This window comes from Lepidochelys olivacea, assembly GCF_965140295.1.
Source record: "Lepidochelys olivacea isolate rLepOli2 genome assembly, chromosome: 3".
Taxonomy (NCBI): domain Eukaryota; kingdom Metazoa; phylum Chordata; order Testudines; family Cheloniidae; genus Lepidochelys; species Lepidochelys olivacea.
Window position 1 is genome coordinate 109855284 of NC_140413.1, and position 21485 is coordinate 109876768.

Below are 21485 nucleotides of genomic sequence, written 5' to 3' on the forward strand. Positions count from 1 at the left end.
TCATAAACTAGGCTCTTTGCTCTGCCCTTGAAACTCCTGTAGGAGCCTAATGATGCCCTGCAGTTCTCATTCTGAACTGCTTTCTGTGAGGACCATCTGATCTTCCAGCAGTTCCTAGCCTTGCAGCCTCAGCTGGGAGGCAGCTGATGAGTCACTGACCGGGTTGGGCCCAACTCTTCTTAAAGGCCATTCCACCTGTGAAAGACTGTAACTGTGACTGGCTGCCCAGGATAGCCAAGTGGGGAGACCACTTGTGTCATCCCATCCTGTGGCCCTATGCAAGGGCCAGTCACAGTCTGGCTCTAAGGCTGGCAAGCTTCTTTAAAGCCAACTGTAGTGGCCTTTCTATTTTACAAATACTCAGTTGTGCAAGGATAACACTTAAATAAAAACTGAGTATAGAATTACTATTCTGAAGCATTTAAATAACAGCAATTAAGCTGGAAAAACCCTTTTATGTTATTTGCTCCATCTTCCTGCCCCTGCAGGATTTATTACATTTTATGGCCTAATTTGTTCAGGTTTATTGATTAAATGCTACATATTGGGCCAAATTCATCCCTGCTTTTAACTCCATGGATTTCAATATAGTTGGACGAGATATCATTTTGGCCAAGTGTCTTTTACAGAATATTGGGAATAATATTTCTTGCCTTCGGATTGGCTGACATCAGTGTTTCAAAATTCTCCCACAGCAAGGAATTTTTTAAACATCCAAGGTCAATACTGAAGTCTAGGGCAAGTACAGATCTTATCAAACAAACACTGATTGCCTGGGAACTATGATGTCAAGAGTCTATACTGGTGTGATGGGCCAGAAGCTGCATGGGGCAGTAGACAGGGCACAAGATCAGCTTTCAGGAAATCTGGGTTCTTTTCCAGGATCTGCCACTGGCTCACTTTCAACCTTAGAATTAAGCACTTAATTGTACTGTGCCTCAGTTTCTCTCTCAATAAAATGGGGATAGCACTACTCCCCCTCCCCTTTGTAGAGAACCTTGAGATGTACAGACTGATTATTATTATTATTATTATTACTGTCAGTGGTGGCATCAAATGTTGATCCAGTTATAACTGGAATATGTAAATAAACCAAAGTACTAACAGAAGCCATTCTCCCATAAACATGCATGTACTTAACTCTATATGCATAAACAATTTCAACTGATTTCAATGAAACTACTCACATAGCATAATTAAGCACATATTTAAGTGTTTGCAGGATCAGGCTAGAATGTTCTACCTGTTGTCTTCTGATTCTTAAAGAAGCCTCTACTGTAATAAGAAAAAATAATAATAGACGTCAAAGTGATATCATAGGGAAGTTCATGCCACTATACATTTAACTCTACACCCCCCCCCCTGCTGAATGGTTATTCTTAACTGGGTCCACAAACCCCAGCATTAAGGTTAGTTGTGCTAAATATTGGCTCTGACATTGATATTGTCAATAAATCTTTGCTGACCAAACCCAGTAATTCTTATTTGTATATTTGCCTACAGTATTTTGGATTCAGCCCCAAAAGCTTAGTGTTAAATTCTGTTTGTTAATAAGGAGCCTTAATCATGACAGACTCCACTGTGAATTACTGACTGTGAAGGATATCAAACTGACCTATTTCTGAGTGTCCCATTCCATTGCTAAAATTGTTAATATTAGAGCTGGGTGAAAAACTGATTTATTTTTTCTGCTAAAATTTTAACTATGGGAATTGTTCCAGTTTGCAGGGGAAGATTTTTTTTCCCTCAATAAAATGTTCTGACCAGGCTCTCGACCTTCGGGGGGAAAAAAATCTCACATCTTTGTTGAAAAAATGTTGATGCTTTTATCAGAAATATTTTATAACAAAGTTCTAACCAGTTCTAACTAGGCTATTGAATAGTTTTGGAACGAAGGGGCCCGAAGTGATGATTGCTTTGAGTCCACTGAAACAATCTCAATCTGGACTCAGAAGAGAGTCCACCCACACTGCACTCTGCAATCTAATAACATTCAGGTTTAGATTTAGAATGACTTCCCTGTCCTGCTTGTTTCAGTAACATTTTACATTTCTTCTTTATATAGTTGATGGATTAGACAAGGCTTCAATTGCAAATTCTGATGGGCCAACCCCAGGATCCCAAACCCCTCCTTTCAAGAGAAAAGGAAAACTCTCTACCATTGGCAAAATCTTTAAACCTTGGAAATGGAGGAAGAAGAAGACCAGTGACAAATTTAAAGAAACATCAGCAGGTATGTGTATGGTCATTTGTTAACTGTAAAAATTGTTTTCATAGATTGCTCAATTTTTAAGGCCAGAAGTGACCATTAGATGGTAATGCTTCAAAAGGTACCGAAGTTTGTTAGATGCTAAAGTGACATTGTAAAGAGTTTTAGGCCCAATATTTGACATTCCTTAACTGATTCTTACCAGGTGAGGAATAACCTAATTCAAATTCTGTCATCAGTTCTGTCACTAAGAACTTTGCTAAATAAACAGCAATATTTTTTACCTCTGCATTTCATATTCTTTTAACGTAGAAAATATATGTTTATTCATGAACACAGGGCCATATGCTACCTTCCCCCAGAGAAACTTGGGATGGACAGGTAAAATATTCCCCCACCAGTCGGTGACTCTGTACTCTAGGATTTGTTCTGTAGCTGCTTCCAGACAGAATGTGTAATATGAGACTGTGACAGGTTGGGTCACAGAAACCCCCTTCGGACTGCCACCAGATGTGCTGAGACTACCTCTAAGCCCGTTTTCCCTGGCAGCTTGGGACTTCAGTACCTTGCCTGGTTTGAGTCAGACACATTAGCCTGATACAAACGCAGACCCAGGTCTGAACCACGTCCCCCAGAAGCTGCAGGCTTAACTGAAAACAGCTTAAGAAGTGCTCCTGTCTCCAACACCCAGATACCCAGTTCCCAATGGGATCCAAACCCCAAATAAATCCTTTTTACTCTGTATAAAGCTTATACAGGGTAAACTCATAAATTGTTCGCCCTCTATAACACTGATAGAGAGAGATGCACAGCTGTTTGGTCCCCCAGGAATTAATTACTTGCTCTAGGTTCATTAAAATAAGTAAAAAGTGATTTTATTAAATATAAAAAGTAGGATTTAAGTGGTTCCAAGTAATAACAGACAGAACAAAGTAAATTGCCAAGCAAAATAAAACAAAAACACGCAAGTCTAAGCCTAATACAGTAGGAAACTAAATGCAGGTAAATCTCACCCTCAGAGATGTTCCAGTTAGCTTCTTTGACAGACTAAACTCCTTCCTAGACTGGGTCCAGCAATCACTCACACCCATGTAGTTACTGTCCTTTGTTCCAGTTTCTTTCAAGCATCCCTTTGGGGTGGAGAGGCTATCTCTTGAGCCAGCTGAAGATAAAATGGCGGGGTTTCCAGGGGCTTATATAGTCTTTCTCTTATGGGTAGAAACCCCTCTCTTTTCCTGTGTAAAATCCCCTCAACAAGATGGAGTTTTACGGTCACCTGGGCAAGTCACATGCCCATGCATGACTCAGTTCTTTACAGGCCGCCATTGTTTACATGTTAGTTTGAACATTCCCAGGAAAGCTCAGATGTGGATTGGTGTCTCTCAAGGTCCATTGTTAGCTAAGTACTCCCAATTACTTGAATAACCCCTTCACACTATGTTGACCAAATCTGCCTTATGTGCTTCCTACAGCAAACACTTTAAATACAAGCATAGAGCCAACACTCATAACTTCAGATATAAAAATGATACATGCATGTGAATAGGATGAATACATTCAGCAGAACATAACCTTTGCAAAGATATGTTACATGGCATATCTAGCATAAAACATATTCCAGTTATGTCATATTTACACTCATAAGCCTATTTCTATAAAGCACTATTGGATGCAACGTCACAGTGACCACAAGTCCTCATCAGCAAACAGCTGATTTAATACACACTGTGGGTTTGAGCTATACATATAGTTCATAAAATCAGTCAGAATTCATAAGTTGTACATAGATAAATTCCTCAAACTGTCACAGTTTATTAACACATGGACCGTTACAGGCTTTATTCCCTCCCTTAAATAATAAATTGTGTGCACCTCATCAGATATTTTTCACAAAATCATACTATTAATACATCCGTAATTAAATAGCATTTTGTATTCTATATCAACTTCCTTCCTTCAAAGCATTTCTATGAGAATGGAATTTCAGTTCTCACAACACCCATGCAAGATAAATAAGTATGATTATTCTTCACATTTTACAGATGGGGAAAATGAGGCACAGAAGTTACGACTAACATTTTCAATAGTGTCTACTTAGCTTCCTTAGTTTTTGAGGGCCTAACTTGAGATACCTGGGGCCCAGTTTTGCAAAGATGTTTAAGACCTGTGATTCCCATTAACTTGGCTCAGGCCCAGCCTATCTCAAGAGGGATGTCTGTAAACTCAATTACCCAAAATTAGTGGATATTTGAAAATGTTGGCCTATGCCCATATTTTTCAAAAGCATGTTCATAATCTCACATGCACCATTTTACGTACAGGAAATACCGAATATTGAGTGCAAATCAGAGCTGTTTCTTGCCTGGCCAGTTGTTGGGCAGAGAATTTGCCTCAAAAGCTTGATCCTGCAAGGTGATGAGATGAGATGCTTGGCAGACATATATCATAAAAGAAATAAGTTCCTATTTCACTCCATTTATAGCCATGTACAATGAAGTCTGCCATATTTTGATAGCATGAACTCTGTCCCTAACTGAGCAAATATATGCATATAGTTACTCTTGGGTGTGTTTTCAGGACCAAGGCCAGAGTTCACGCCAACAAAACATTGCAGGTTCTGCTCTGCACAGCTATAAAAGGAGTGAAATGGGAACTTTTTAGAACATAAGAATTGCCATACGGGGTCAGACCAAAGGTCCATCCAGCCCAGTATGCTGTCTACCGACAGTGACCAATGCCAGGTGCCCCAGAGGGAGTGAACCTAACAGGTCATGATCAAGTGATCTCTCTCCTGCCATCCATCTCTACCCTCTGACAAACAAAGGCTGGGGACACCATTCCTTACCCATCCTGGCTAATAGCCATTTGTGGACCTGACCTCCATGAATTTATCCAGTTCTCTTTTAAACCCTGTTATAGTCCTAGCCTTCACAACCTCCTCTGGCAAGGAGTTCCACAGGTTGACTGTGCGCTGAGTGAAGAAGAACTTCCTTTTATTTGTTTTAAACCTGCTACCCATTAATTTCATTTGGTGGCCCCTAGTTCTTATATTATGGGAACAAGTAAATAACTTTTCCTTATTCACTTTCTCCACACCACTCATGATTTTATATACCTCTATCATATCCCCCCTTACTCTCCTCTTTTCCAAGCTGAAAAGTCTTAGCCTCTTTAATCTCTCCTCATATGGGACCCTTTCCAAACCCCTAATCATTTTAGTTGCCCTTCTCTGAACCTTTTCTAATGCAAGTATATCTTTTTTGAGATGAGGGGACCACATCTGTACACAGTATTCAAGATGTGGGCATACTATGGATTTATATAAGGGCAATAAAATATTCTCTGTCTTATTCTCTATCCCTTTTTTAATGATTCCTAACATCCTGTTTGCTTTTTTGACTGCCGCTGCACACTGCGTGGACGTCTTCAGAGAACTATCCACAATGATTCCAAGATCTCTTTCCTGATTAGTTGTAGCTAAATTAGCCCCCATGATATTGTATGTATAGTTGGGGTTATTTTTTCCAATGTTCATTACTTTACATTTATCCCCATTAAATTTCATTTGCCATTTTGTTGCCCAATCACTTAGTTGTGTGAGATCTTTTTCAAGTTCTTCACAGTCTGCTTTGGTCTTAACTATCTTGGGCAGTTTAGTATCATCTGCAAACTTTGCCACCTCACTGTTTACCCCTTTCTCCAGATCATTTATGAATAAATTGAATAGGATTTGTCCTAGGACTGACCCTTGGGGAACACCACTAGTTACCCCTCTCCATTCTGAAAATTTACCATTTATTCCTACCCTTTGTTCCCTGTCTTTTAACCAGTTCTCAGGCCATGAAAGGATCTTACTTCTTATCCCATGACAACGTAATTTACATAAGACCCTTTGGTGAGGGACCTGGTCAAAGGCTTTCTGGAAATCTAAGTACACTGGATCCACTGGATCCCCCTTGTCCACATGTTTGTTGACCCCTTCAAAGAACACTAATAGATTAGTAAGACATCATCTCCATTTACAGAAACCATGTTGACTTTTGACCAACAATTTATGTTCTTCTATGTGTCTGACAATTTTATTCTTTACTGTTGTTTCAACTAATTTGCCTGGTACTGACGTTCATGTGTTTTGTTTTTAAGATTGCATGGACCTTTACTCCCAATTTATTTTTTCTTACAGTTACTAGTTCATTCCCTTGAAGCGCCCTGAAATTCTGAAATGTACTTTACTCCTAGGTGTCATATTTTTTCTAAGCGCCTTCCTTATTTCTTCAATCATAGACATTTCAGAGACCTATCATCCTCTGCAACTTTCCTCTAACTAGGGCAAATCTTCCCTTTATTTCTAAATTGCTTTGATTGTTAGTCTATAATGGGCTATTTTCCTGTAAGTTATTTAAAACAGCTTTCAAATAACTCAGTTATTTCAAATAAATTGTACTATGGTAAAGGTACAACTAGGATATGGGGTAACTTAGTTATCATGCCGATATAATGGAGCAAACAATATTTCTAGAATTTAGGTTAAAATTGTGTTTTAAAGTTACACTACAGGTAACATTTCAGATTCCGTTTCTGTTCCCATGTATATGTCAATAATTACTGCCTGATTAACAACTATATTTATTAATATTAATGTGACCATTTTAAATACTGAATAGAATCATAGAATCATAGAATATCAGAGTTGGAAGGGACCCCAGAAGGTCATCTAGTCCAACCCCCTGCTCAAAGCAGGACCAATTCCCAGTTAAATCATCCCAGCCAGGGCTTTGTCAAGCCTGACCTTAAAAACCTCGAAGGAAGGAGATTCTACCACCTCCCTAGGTAACGCATTCCAGTGTTTCACCACCCTCTTAGTGAAAAAGTTTTTTCTAATATCCAATCTAAACCTCCCCCACTGCAACTTGAGACCATTACTCCTCGTTCTGTCATCTGCTACCATTGAGAACAGTCTAGAGCCATCCTCTTTGGAACCCCCTTTCAGGTAGTTGAAAGCAGCTATCAAATCCCCCCTCATTCTTCTCTTTTGCAGGCTAAACAATCCCAGCTCCCTCAGCCTCTCCTCATAACTCATGTGTTCCAGTCCCCTAATAATTTTTCTTGCCCTTCACTGGACTCTCTCCAATTTATCCACATCCTTCTTGTAGTGTGGGGCCCAAAACTGGACACAGTACTCCAGATGAGGCCTCACCAATGTCGAATAGAGGGGAACGATCACGTCCCTCGATCTGCTCGCTATGCCCCTACTTATACATCCCAAAATGCCATTGGCCTTCTTGGCACACTGCTGACTCATATCCAGCTTCTCGTCCACTGTCACCCCTAGGTCCTTTTCCGCAGAACTGCTGCCTAGCCATTCGGTCCCTAGTCTGTAGCTGTGCATTGGGTTCTTCCGAATAACTAATTCTGATGTGTTCATGTAAAGGATAATTGCATCAATTTTCACTTGGCCCAACTTTTAAGTTCCAATTCCTCACCTGTGGCACTTCTGGTTTTAAAAGCCTTCCTTGTCTGGATTTAATCAAACAAATAATACAAAGCAGCTGTTTACCCCATGATTAGAGTTAAACTTTAAATTGGGTCTAACACCATAACACCAGGCTCTGACCCAGCTTGAGAGAGAAAGCAGAGGCTGCTGAGTCAGATCTTGATTCATATTTGATCTGCTATATAAGAGCTATTTGTAAGATGGCTACTGTTGAAATTGGGTATTTACGTGTATGTATCATTTTTCTTTAGCAAGCTGGAAATAAGAAATCCAAAGATTATTTCTAATGTTGCCTGATCCCTTAAAATGTTAAACCCATATCATTGATAGGCCAGCAAACAAAACCCCACACAACCATACATCACATTCAGTAAACACAATGCACAGGGATCTAGATGCGCAAATGTTGGGTAATTGGATATGGAACGTTTAATTTCTGTGACAGTGGTTTGACTCCAGACCAGGAGGGCAGCGACAGTAAACTATTACCAAAGGTTGTAAAGACCAAGATGTAAAGGCTGTCTTGTAAGGATGAGCCTAGTAAGGCAGATGCTTTATATTTGGAAGTTATCTTGTCTTAAAATGGAAACTGTGATTAACATTTAAAAGGTCTCAAAAATGGGGAATATTGTGGCTGGGGCCATTGTGAGACCGAAAGGCCTGTCTTGCCCCATATGGAAAAATTCTATGGAATGGCCCAGGAATTAAATGTATGGAATACTATAAAAATTAATAGGGTCTTTATTATGTATCATTTATGATTTGTGTTCCCATAGCAGCTAGGATCCCTAGTTATGGAAAAGAAGCTCGTTGTGTTAGGCACTGTACAAACACAGAACAAAAAGATGGTCTGAGATTACTTTTAAAACATATATCGTAAAACAGAGGGTAATCTCTTTTAAGTAGTTTTTTAATCATTCTTAGAATTCTATAGAAGGACTATAATTCCCTATCGTATTGTATATCATGGTGCAAAAAACACATGGAAAGTGAATCAATTTCTGTTAAATTCTGTAACACTTTTGCATGTTCTATACATTACTTGTGATTTTGAATACTCTGCTCACACTGGCTGCAGAAGGAAAACATTAGGACAAATAAAAGTAATCTATCAGACTTTTTTTTAAGGACAGAGAGGAGAGGGTTTGAAATATGTAAGCTAACTTCTTTTTACAAAGACCACCTCTTGGACTTCTATTTTGGCAGCGTGGCTTTGTTTGATATAGCAGAGTACAGCAGAGAGGAAAAGCAGAATCACTTTCCTGGAACACTTTTAAATCATGCAAACTGTTTTCTTCATTTCAGCAGCGATTTCACAACACAGTCCTTCAGGTCTGAGAGACCAAAACAGTATTATAGATTAGGTTTAATTTTTTGCCTCTTCACGATTTCAATTTTTTAACTTTTTCATCTTCAGATTACAGTATAGAGCTCTATTCTGCAGGTAGAACTCACATACAGGTTAAGAGATTTTACATTGAAAAAGTGGCGGACACACAATGTGCTTGGTAATGAAGGAGTATAGACCATGGGTATGTGTTAGTAGATAATTACATGGATCTGAAAGCTCTTGTTGGAGAGCTCTGTCAACTGGATCATTGTTTTCATCAAACCCATTTTATAAGACTTTTTAAGTCTTCTAGTCTTCTAATGAGCTGTGGAAATTAATGACGCAAAAAAGGTAATGCTAATGTAAAGATCCCTCTAGCAGGGAATGACAGAAATAGAAAGGAGTTTAGGATCTGTCACCTGCATGGATATTAATCCCTTTCCCTCAGTGACAAGGTTGGCAGCTGAACTTCTCTATTAACTTGGCTTTATTAGCCACAACCAAATAGTGGACCTGACTGTAAAGCACCTCCTGAACTAAGTTTCCTCCACTCCCAAAAGGACTTTCAGGTGCATAGAATTTTTCAGAAATGGGCCGAGTTGTCCTTTAACTTTTATTTCATCATCTTGACTTGGCATTTGGCTAAGGCTTCCTACTACAAGCCCTTACAATATGCAATTCAAGCCAGTATACAGCATTCTGGCCCCCCCCCCTTTTTTTTTACTGAATGTTTACAAAAAATAATTCTAAAAGCAAAAGTTTTTGTATAACCCAACACTTTAGAATTTATAATATTTCCTTGCCTTTCTTATTCACAAAGTGCTAACAGAGAAAATTCTCTGCATATTCTAGAGAATTAAGTTAACATAGTAAACAGCAGACCCAGGAACTTGTGGTATTTGCTTTAATATTTAGTAGACTGGTTATTTTTTTTATTTTTCCTAATGAGTACATAGACTTTAATTAAAATAGAATATAAGGGCCTGATTCTCCACTCTATTTCACTGATGATATGACTGTGAAATTCCGTTTACTTCTATGCAATTACACCATTAGGATAGAATGGAGGATCAAGTCCCAGATTTTTAAATGTATTTTTTTGTATTTATTTATACATAAATGTGTATTTTATTTATTTGTAGTGAACATATGCACAAAAATGCATTGTTGCCAATGTTTTCAACATTTACTGGGTTTTTTTTAAAGCCCAAACTCCTGGAGTCATGTTATTATTACCTGAGATTCTCAGCTTTCACTTTAAAGAAAATTTAGATTACTAACCCTCTTGGTTGCAGAGAAAAACTTGAATATGTGAACCTGAAAGGCTCAAAAAAGTAAAAAGAACCCCAATTTTTAAAAAAGTTGTATTTAATACACTCCATGATTTTTGGGAGTCTGACTCATGATTTTGAATGCCTGGGTTTTGCAATACTGCACATGTACACTACTGTAGCCTGTGTGTTGTTAAGATAGGTTCACAAAAAATGGTGTGTGAACTTTGGACAATCTGGCCTGAAGTATTTAACTTTAAGAAAGAAAGTGTAAAGGAAATACACTACCTCATTCTACATGAATAAAATAGTTTATAATATGCATAGAATTTTAATAAATCTATAATCATAGGGCCATTAGGTGATCTATATTTGCTACCTTATCTTATTGTCCTTACTCAAGCAAAACTTTCATTGGGTTCTGTTGGAGTTTGCCTGATTAAGAGCTGCAGAATGCAGCACTAAATAATCAAATAGTGCACATCTTTAAATATACACTACACAGTCTTCTAGGTTTGTTACTGTCTGCAAATATATTTTCACAGCACAAAACATATCAAGAAGCGGGGTTGAACTGAGGAGAAAATGGTGCTGGTACGCTTCCAGCCTCTGCATACAAAATAAGATCCACCCTTGCAAGTCACCAAAATGAGATGCTGCTCACAGTACATTGTGGAAATGTCAAGATATGACCATGCATGATCTCTGGGCTCTTTCAGCTTGATTCCCCTTGGAATGGCTTGATTATGCCCCTTGGATCTGCTACGTTCCTTAGACTTGGTTTTTTTTTTACATGAGGAATGAGCTAGTTAACTATCAGGACATTTAAATGATCACTAGGCATCTGAATTAACACTTCCCTATGATGACTGGGCCCTTTCACATCTTAGAGCTATTGTTCCAGGCTCAGGAAGACATTTCTGCATCAATTACATTTTTGAGGTTTTCTTCACAACCATAACAGTGAGAGAGAGACTTCCTTTGTTTAAAAAAAAAGAAAAAAAAAGAAAAAGAAAGCTAAGATTCTGGACAACAAGATAGTACATTAAGAGAGGTGCCAGTGTGCTCTACTACCTCCATCAGAGCCCTGTCAAGAAAACACTCCACTCTGATTCACATAAGTTGATCCATTGACAAGATATTCTTATTTTTTCCCTTTTCTTTAAGATTTTTAATAGAGATGAGCCCAAATAAACCTCTGGAATGGAATATGGGAAAATTCAGAACCAGATTTAGAGCTGAACATTGTGGCTCACGCACACTGTTGTTGTTTAAAGAAATGTCAGTTGGGAAAATAGGATTGCAAACCTCTCCTCCTCCCACCACTCAGGTGGCAGTAACGGTCAAACAAAAATGCTCAAAAGAAAGGAGTCAGAGGCAAAGCTAGCATGTCTAAACCTATACCATTTTAAACCCATGTTGTTACACCTCTATCCCGATATAACGCGGTCCTCGGGAGCCAAAAAATCTTACCGCGTTATAGGTGAAACTGCATTATATCGAACTTTCTTTGGCTTCGAGCATTTCCGTTATTCATAGTCACTTCCTACCCCTTGACTGACCCCTCAGAACCCCCAACCCTCCTTCCCCCGCTCCCTGTCCCCTGATAGGCCCCCCAGGACTCCAACGCCCCCATTCCCTGACCGCCCCGCCCCCAGAGCCTCCGAACCATCCAACCCCTCCTGCTCCCTGTCCCCTGACCGCCCCCCGAGACCTTCTGCCCCTTATCCAACCCCTCGACCCCAGTCCAGCACCCTTAACACGCCGCTCAGAGCAGCGTGTCAGAGCCAGACTTGCCGATCTGCCAGAGTGAGCAGCCCCGCCCCCCCACTCCCCCCGAGCACTGCTTTACTGTGTTATATTGGGTCACATTATATCGGGGGAGAGGTGTATTTGTACTGCACTTTGAAAGTGTAAAGTATTATTGAACTGTTTAATATTAATTACTTTGTTCCCAAGTGCAGCCACATCTCCTTACACTGAGGGTCTCTCTTCACTGTACAGTTACCTCAGGCTCTTACTCAACTGTTGTCTCAAACTTCCCTCCTGTCTACATACAAAACCTCTTCAGCTGAGTGTGGTGGTGCTTTCAACCTGGGCTAGCTGGCCTGTCTGAGAGCGGCAGGCCAGCACTCAGGTGTTGCTATCACTTGGGCTGGTAACCCACCCAATCTGAAGTAAGGACACAAGCTAAATCTCTCCAGTGCTAATAATCCTCCAGTGCCTTCCCACATTTCCCCCTGTGTGCCCAGAAGGACGGACAAGTTCTCCCACAATTCACTGAGAGAGAACCACAGAGCGGCTCAGCTTACTGCAGCACAAAGAACTATAGGCCATGTCTTCAAAAGTCTTAGCAACACACGTAGATGAGCACAGCACCAATGAGGACCTAGTACCTTGGCTAGGGGTTTGCAATGTGGCTGCTCCCACCCAGCCTAGGCCAACCTGAGTGCTCAGGCCCAGGTGCCAAATTACCCAAGTTAACTCTGCGGTGAAGAAATATTCTTATCTACTATGGAGCCTGTTGTCAAGACGTATGCACGCAAAAGACCTATAGGAATGACTTGATCTGCTCTTAAATTCTCTAAATAGATAGAATAACTTTTATAGACTCATATTAAATTCTATAGTACTTTTCCTTAAAGGTGGGGTTTGAAGTGAAACCTCATTTGGGCTGAATGCATCCTATCACAAGCTGCTTCCTGGAGATAAAAAGTTCATCCTTATACCTACTGAAGAGAGATTCCTAGGAAAAGCAGAAGTTAAAATGTTGCATTTGCTTAGCAGGTGGCTCTTGTTGCCCCACCAATTAATGCAGCAGGAAAGATATTACCTGCTGATCTATGATGGAAAAGGAGCAGGGAGGTCACAGGTGCAGGGCAGAAGGGCCTCTTCCCCAAACAGCTGGGAGGGGAGATTTACCTGTGTTTTGGACAGAGGTGTGGCTGTGTGTATTACAACTATGAAGGTAGCACTTGGCCTAAGATTATTAGCAGAATTATTGTCCTGTTTTTAGCTTGTTCTCTTAAAGGCCTAATAAATATCCTACCCTGGTAAATATGTGTATAGGGAGAAGACTTCTTGTCAGTCAGAAAATAGAATGTCAGAGAGTCTTTCAAGTGACTTCACTGGGCTTTGGATCAGTCCTTTGAAATAGGGCCTTGGTATAGGCTTGACCAGGCTGTATCATGCAGTTTTTTTACAAAATCTTCACGTAATTGTATTGTGCTAAGAGCTGAAAAATCTACATAACATATGGTGCAAATATTTCAAAAGATGGAGAACCAGATATGGAAATATTTGAACTGATGTGGAATGATGGTTGGAATTTTTCCCTTTAGCAACATATTTTCCATGCTGTATCTCATAAAATCCATTCACTGTGAACCTAGTTGTGCACTTTCTGTATAAAGGGCTTTTAAAATAATATAAAAACAAACAGTGAATGGCATCAACTCAAGATTTTTCCTCTCAGTGTCTATTTGCTGGAGAGCAAAAGAAGGCAGCAGTTTATATCTTGGCATGAAGCAGCTGCCACTTCAAAGCCCCATGGTAAGAGTATATGGAATTGGGGCCAGAAACCATTTTTAGCCTGATTAGATCAGGATTAAGACCAGAGAAAAACTCAAAACTAAATCACAATCAGCTGGGGCTCATCTTGGAAAGACCAAAACAAAAAAAATTGGCAGGTATCTAGGCTCTCAGATTACTTTTTAAATGGAAGAATGGGGTTTTTAAGACCGCTTGAAGCTTATGATTACTGAATGGCACGAAGCATTCTTTTTGCAATAAATAAATAAAGTTGATTCTTCACCTTTCCATGAAAAGTAAGTCCTATGTTGAATTGGGCTACTGCAAAAAATGTAGTAGTCAGTGGAATCCCTTGCACGAGTAGGGTTTACTGGAGTGAATGGGGGTTGCAGGATTAGGTTTACACAAAATATGCTATATTCACGCACTGTCTCACAAAACCCAACCCTTCCCATCTAAGGATGAAGCCTTGGACTCACTGAAATCAGTGGAAGTTTTGCCATTGAATTCAGTGTGGCCAGGACTTCACCCTAAGATTTTTGAGCTTGCTGGAGAAGGGCATCTGGGAACTGAGTTTGTATCACATTCGCATTTCTTCAGGCAAGCACATTGTGCTTATGGAATTGGTTGCATTTCATAATATGAGTATGGGGCACAATGCTATTTAGTTTACTAGAGCTCCAAACTGAGTTTGCATTTCTATAAAACCACAAGGATCATATCATCAAGTAAAAGGCAACTATGCTATAAAGATCTCAACTCTAAGGCCAATTTTTATTAGACTTACATGAATATTGTCGACAAGGTCAGTTAGACTAGCAAACAACACTGAATTAGTTATACTGCACGAGTATATAAAACATGCTATGTTAAAATACTGTATATTGTCATATCTGTTTCACATTAATATTGTTTTAAAATCACCATATTTGATGATGGAATTTAATATAGAAGAATTATTGTGGTTTGCGTTAACAGCTTCCAGAAATGTGCTAAGTGGATTACAGTACAGGTAGAAAGCCCTGGTGTCTTGTCCCAAAAAACTGTATAATTTAAGGCCCTGAACCTGGAAAGAGATTTATTGATGTGGACCCCTATGCCCTCATGGAGTCCTTGAGACTTCAACAGGACTCCAAGTAAGCGTAAAGGTCTACAAGGGCAGATCCCTTGGCAAGACTGGGGCTTTAGTATCCGACATGGTGCTTGGAGTGGGGATAAAAAACAGTAAAGAAGGGATCTAAGGGAGAACAAAGGTAACAGCAATAAGATCTAGTGGTCACTTAGCTAGTCATGTGTACATCCTGGTGGTTAAGTTTAAAAGCATTTGCAAGGATAGAATTTCATATTGTGACCACTCTGAATAAGGAGAAGGTGGTAGCTTGGAAAATCAGAAAAAGGAGACATTTCAAACGTGGGAGACAGCATGAATAAAGATACAGAAATGCTTGTGGGAGGATCAGCTGAATAGTGCACTGAGGCTGGTGGTGTTAGTGGAGCAGGAGGGGATAGAGTTGTGTTGGGTCTACAAGGCAAATTTAAGAAATTTAAGCTGAATGTATGACAGGTTTCAGAGGGGTAGCGGTGTTAGTCTGAATAAGAAAAAGGGGAGTCCTTGTGGCACCTTGGAGACTAACAAATTTATTTGGGCATAAGCTTTCGTGGGCTAAACCCACTTCATCAGATGCATGGAGTGAAAAATACAGTAGGCAGATATAAATACACAGCACGTGAAAAGATGGGAGTTGCCTTACCGAGTGGGGGGGTCAGTGCTAACGAGGCCAATTCAATTAGGGTGAATGTGGCCTATTTTCAACAGTTGACAAGAAGGGGTAAATATCAACAGAGGGAAAATTACTTTTTGTAGTGCTAACGAGGCCAATTCAATCATGGTAGATGCGGCCCATGTAGTGAAGGAGAGAGAGCCAGCAGAAGTATTGAAAGGTGTGGGTGGGGACAACATGGTTAAATCAACAGGCAAGGAATAAAGGTAACAGTGTATCACAAAGATGTTGAATGAGAGTCAACAATGTGGTGATGTTGTGAAAAAGGATGATATTCTGGAGGACTGCATTTCAGATACTGGAGGTAACTGTCCTACTCTGCTCGGCACTGGTGAAGCCTCAGCTGGAGTACTGTGTCCAGTTCTAGGCATCACACTTTAGGAAAGATGTGAACAAATTGGAGAGAGTCCAGAGGAGAGCAACAAAAATGATAAAAGGTTGAGAAAGCCTGACCTATGAGGAAAGGTTAAAAAAAATGGGCATGTTTAATCTTAAGAAGAAGACTTAATTTTATCAGATTTCCCCTCAGTCTTTAAATATGTTAAGGGCTGTTATAAGGAGAACAGTGATCAATTGTTCTCCAGGTCTGCTGAAGGTAGGACCAAAGGTAATGGGCTTAATCTACAACAAGAAAGATTCAGGACCAATATTAGGAAAAACGTTCTAACTATAAGGGTAGTTAGCGCTGGAATAGGCTTCTAAGGGAGGTTGTGGAATCCCCCTCACTGGAGGTTTTTAAGAATAAGTTGAACAAACACCTGTCAAGTATAGACTAGGTTTACTTGGTCCTGTCTCAGTGCAGGGTGCTGGGCTTGATGACCTCTTGAGGTCCCTGCCAACCCTACATGTCTATGGTTCTGTAATTTTAGCCACTGTATTTTTAATGGACTGAGTATCAGGGAAGCCTTGTTGTAATCAAGACAGGAAATGATCAGGCATGGATGAGACTTCTAGTTGTGTTCAGATTCCCTTGGTGTATTGTAAGCGGTGTCCATCGCATAGCCTATAGTTTAGCCTGCCTAACACATTCCATTACAAGACCACTGTTTTTGATTATTTATAACTTTGCCAAACTTAAGATGTTTTGGGCTCAAATTTTCCATGCTGGGTATCTGACTTGGTCTGAGTTTGTGTGTGGGCTTTTTGTTTTTGTGTTAAATTTCATCCAAAAATAATTCAGCCATTTCCGAGAATGAGAATAGGGAAAATATATATTGTTTTGCCCATGTTAAAAAAAAAAAAATCTTACAACTATCCATTGAGAAGTTCTAGCAGCTTTGTGATTTGGAGTATGAGCTTGAAATTTGGTGTGTTGGGGGGAGAGCGATCACGCTGGTTTCAGGAATGTTTATCATCCCATGGAAAACCAGCCAAATTTGGCCAAATTATAAATCCCTGAAAATTGAAGTTCGCATATGCTCAATGGAGACGTCTTGAAATTTGGAGGCTACATTCTCCATAGAGTCTGTCTGCACTGAGCATGCTCCATCCTCTCTCAATAAGAACTTAAGAATGGCCATACTGGGTCAGGTCAAAGGTCCATCTAGCCCAGTATCCTATCTTCCAACAGTAGCCAGTGCCAGGTGCCCCAGAGGGAATGAACAGAACAGGTAAGCATCAAGTGATCCATCCCCTGTGGCCAATTCCCAGCTTCTGGCAAACAGGGGCTAGGGACACCATCCCTGTCCATCCTGGCTAATAGCCATTGTTGGACCCCCTCCTCTATGAACTTATCTAGTTCTTTTTTGAACCCTGTTATAATCTTGGCCTTCACAACATACTCTGGCAAGGAGTTCCACAGGTTGACTGTGCGTTGAGTGAAGAAATACTTCCTTTTGTTTGTTTTAAACCTGCTGTCTATTAAATGCCTGTGTGTCAGTTGAACTGGATTTGTGCCATCCCCACAGAGCAACTAAGCTACACTAGCGGCCAGGCAGCATGGAAGAGAAGGAGGAAGAAACCTGACTAGCATGCAGAGGGTGAGAGAAGTGGGGGGCAGGCAGGAGCAAGAGCTGAGAAGTAGGGAGCTGGAGCAGGAGGGAGGGAAATAGCATAGGGGAGGATGGGAGCAGTGTGTACAGGGGCTGGGATTAGGAGTGGAAAGACACATGCAGGAGGATGGATGGAAGGGGGATGGGAATAAAGGGAAGAGGGAAAACGAGGGGAGTAGGAGCCAGCTGAATCAACCCCAGGGAGAGGATACAGGGGTAAGAACTAGGGTAGGATGGGAGGGCCCAGGGACAGGAGCTAGAGAGGGGGCAAAATGGTTTATAACCATTAGACCATGCCCACCTTCCACAATCTGGACCTGAACCAAGGAGATTTTTGTCTTGATATTTCTCTGCTACCAGCAAATAGCAAAACCCACTAGGAAACTGCATTTCATCCCGCCGCTTCTAGTGGCTGGGCCACATAGACAACAGCCTGATACCTCTATCAGTAACTCCCTTAGCTCTAATGGTGGAGGTCTATGCAATGCAAGGTTCCGAGCCAGCTGATGAACCACGTGGGTGTCAATATGGTTCCACAGAATTTCTGTTTTTTTTCAGTTTGCATATTTAAACTTAGGAAATTACATTCAAAAATATCTCTCAGAATGGGTGGATTTTTTTATAAAATTTAAATATAAATATAAAACGCTTGCTTTTATAACGTACTGTATTTTAAAAGGTACACTCACCAGAGGTCCCTTCTCCGGTTTGGTTGGGTTGGGAGGGTATTTCAGTCAGGGTGATAAAAAGATCCTGGCTGTCGGGGAGAACAGTGTGCTGTGTGCTCTCCTCAAGCTTCTCCTCCTCATCTTCCCCATCCGCAAAATCCTCCCATCATTGGAGTCCATGGACGGGGTGGGGTAGTGGTGGCGGCCCCCCCTAGAATCGCATGCAGCTCAGCGTAGAAGCGACATGTCTGGGGCTCTGTCCCGGAGCGTCGGTTTGATTCTTTGTTTTTCTAGTACGCTTGTCTGAGCTCCTTGGAGATTTTTTGAAATGTTTTGGCATTTCGTCTTTTGGAACGGAGTTCTGATAGCACGGATTCCTCTCCCCATACAACGATCAGATCCAGTACCTCCCGTTCGGTCCATGCGGGAGCTCTTTTTCGATTCTGGGACTGCATGGTCACCTGTGCTGATGAGTTTGCCTGGCCAAACAGGAAATGAGATTCAAAAGTTCCTGGGGCTTTTCCTGTACACCTGGCCAGTGCATCGGAGTTCAGAGCAGTCACAATGGTGCACTGTGAAATAGCTCCCGGAGGCCAATACCTTTGAATTGCATCCACACTAACCCTAATTTGAAACGGCGATGTCGATTTCAGCACTAATCCCTTTGTTGGGGAGGAGTACAGAAATGGGTTTTAAGAGCCCTTTATGTTGAAAAAAATGGCTTCGTTTTGTGGATGGGTGTAGGGTTAATTCGATTTAACACTGCTAAATCCAACATAAACTCGTAGTGTAGACCAGGCCTTAGACTTCTGTGTGCCTAAGTTCCATTGACTTTCAGTGAGACCTAGGATTTCAAAGGACCAGATTTTCAAAGGTATTTAGGCATCTGAAGATGCAGGTAGGTGTCTAGTGGAATTTTCAAAAGTGCCTAGGCACCTAACTAATTTGATTTTAATTGCAGTAGGTGCCCAGGTGCTTTTGAAAATCCCAATTGATGCTATCTGCTTCTTTAGGTGCTTAAATACCTTTGAAAATCAGACTGTAAGTGCCTGGCACTTTTAAAAATGAGATTGAGGCTCTTAAGTCAGTTAGGTGCTTCTGAAAATTTCACTCATGGTCTCTTTCATCCTGCACTGTCTGCTGTTAACAAGATGTCTCCATCAATTTTTACCCTGCGCTCTATTTTGGTGTGTGTTTTGTTTGTGTGGGTATGTTGCTATCTTTATATGTTTTTAAATGACTGCAAAGCTATTTATTTTTAATGAAAAATAAACTTAATTAAAATGTTTGCCATGATTTTTTCCCCAACCTAAAAACACGACTTTGCATTTTTTGCTGTGATAATCAGCCGAAATTATGATTTTGTTCCTGTTTATAACAGGCCATATTAACTTCTTTTAAAGCTGTTTTTCCCATACAGTTAGGGCACCGCACAGGTTATGCTAAGCAATATTATTGCTGAGGATATTGGTTACTGTCTGACTAATAAAATAAAGAATATTTCCAGTTTGTGAGATCTGAAAAAATAACCCTATTTTCTAGCAAAATCAAAGAGTCCGCAGAGTGGTTTTGTTTTGTTTTTTTAATTTTACATTTGGTACCAGAATGGATGTATTCTTAACTGTGCTTTCTCTTTTTCTAAGTGTTGGAAAGGAAGATTTCAACAAGACAAAGCAGAGAGGAGCTGATAAGAAAGGGAGTTCTGAAGGAAATATCTGAGCAAGGTGATGACAAATAACCTAAAATTTAGATCTTAAACTCTAAGCATGGACATTATTATCACGTTGTTCCATTTTATAATGAATATCAGCTATCCAGTTATAAAAAGGCAGATTTGGCAAAACACTGGCAGCAAGTGGGAGAGGCAGTTTGACCAAGAGGATAGGGCACCAAACTTGGAGTCTGGAGACCTGGAGTTTGTTCCTGGTTCTGCTGTTGACTTGCTGTGTGTTCTTGGACAAGTTACTTAACCTTTCTGTGTTCTCTGTAATACTTAGCACTTTTGTAAAGCAAATTGAGTTCTGTAGATGAAAAGTGCTAAGTAATTAATGTTACTTTTTGAAATCAGTGATTCAGAGGATATTTTGAGTTGAGCAGTTCTTTCCAAAACAGCTGGAGGATGATATGGCGATTATGGATGAGAAAACTAAAAACTTTGGGGCCCTGCCACTTACCATTTGGGGTATCAGAGTAACAGCCGTGTTAGTCTGTATTCGCAAAAAGAAAAGGAGTACTAGTGGCACCTTAGAGACTAACCAATTCATCGGATGAAGTGAGCTGTAGCTCACGAAAGCTTATGCTCAAATAAATTGGTTAGTCTCTAAGGTGCCACAAGTACTCCTTTTCTTTTTGCATTTGGGGTATGTGTACACTGCAGTTAAAAACCCATGGCTGGCCCATGCCAGCTGACTGAGACGAAGGGGCTGTTTAATTGTGATGTAGACATTAGAGCTCAGGCTGGAGCCCAGGCTCTAGGACCCTGCAAGGTTTTGGGGGGAGTCCCACAGCTCAGAGTGCAGCCTAAGCCCAAATGTCTACACGGCAATTAAACAGCCTGAGCCCTGTGAGCCCAAATCAGCTGACATGGGGCAGACACGGCTGTCTGATTGCAGAGTAGAAACACCCTATGTGTCACAAGTGTAAACCAAAGCAAGCAACTCAACAGCTGGTGTTTCCAATATTGAGAGGTAACAGGTGCAGTATCTCACACACACCACCACCATCACACATGCTACATTCAAATAGCAGAGGCATAAGGAGCTTTGAGGAAAACTCCCTTTGTTTAAAAACACAGCCAGGTTTAGTAAATGGTAAACATAGCAAGATGTATTATGTAAAGCTTGTGTAAAGCATTGTTACCTAACTCCGATTATACCTGAAGGTTTTCAGCAGTATGCACATCTCTCTTTAAAATGTTGTTTGTTTCTGCTGTTCATAGTGGTAGTGTTTGTACTATTCTTGATTTAATAAAAAAAATCTAGAGCTAATGTAATCTTTGTCTAATATAATTTTAGTAACTGCAATGCTTTTCCATCTCCTAAAATTAATCCATTTGTCATGAAGACTAAAAAGACAACAGTAAAAGGAACTGACTAAGAATCTAGTGGACTATAAAAGTCTTAGAGGACAGGTTCTGATATTTCTAAAAATAGATTTCCACTAAAAAAAAAGTTTTACTCTGACTGACCCGAGGAATCAGTGTAATGAATG

The 21485-nt window shown here is 40.3% G+C and overlaps 1 protein-coding gene across 6 annotated transcripts in view; it reads left to right on the forward strand.

Moving 5' to 3' along the window:
* The window catches only part of PHACTR2 (phosphatase and actin regulator 2), a gene marked incomplete at its 3' end in the record, with an annotated part of 217026 nt that overhangs the window by 144195 nt on the left and 51346 nt on the right, over positions 1-21485 (forward strand). For all 6 annotated transcript variants that reach the window (XM_084625136.1, XM_084625137.1, XM_084625141.1 and 3 more), the window contains exons 2-3: positions 2066-2233; positions 19919-19999. In XM_084625136.1, coding sequence (XP_084481262.1) covers positions 2066-2233; positions 19919-19999 — 249 coding nt within the window. The remainder of the gene's footprint in view (positions 1-2065; positions 2234-19918; positions 20000-21485) is intronic.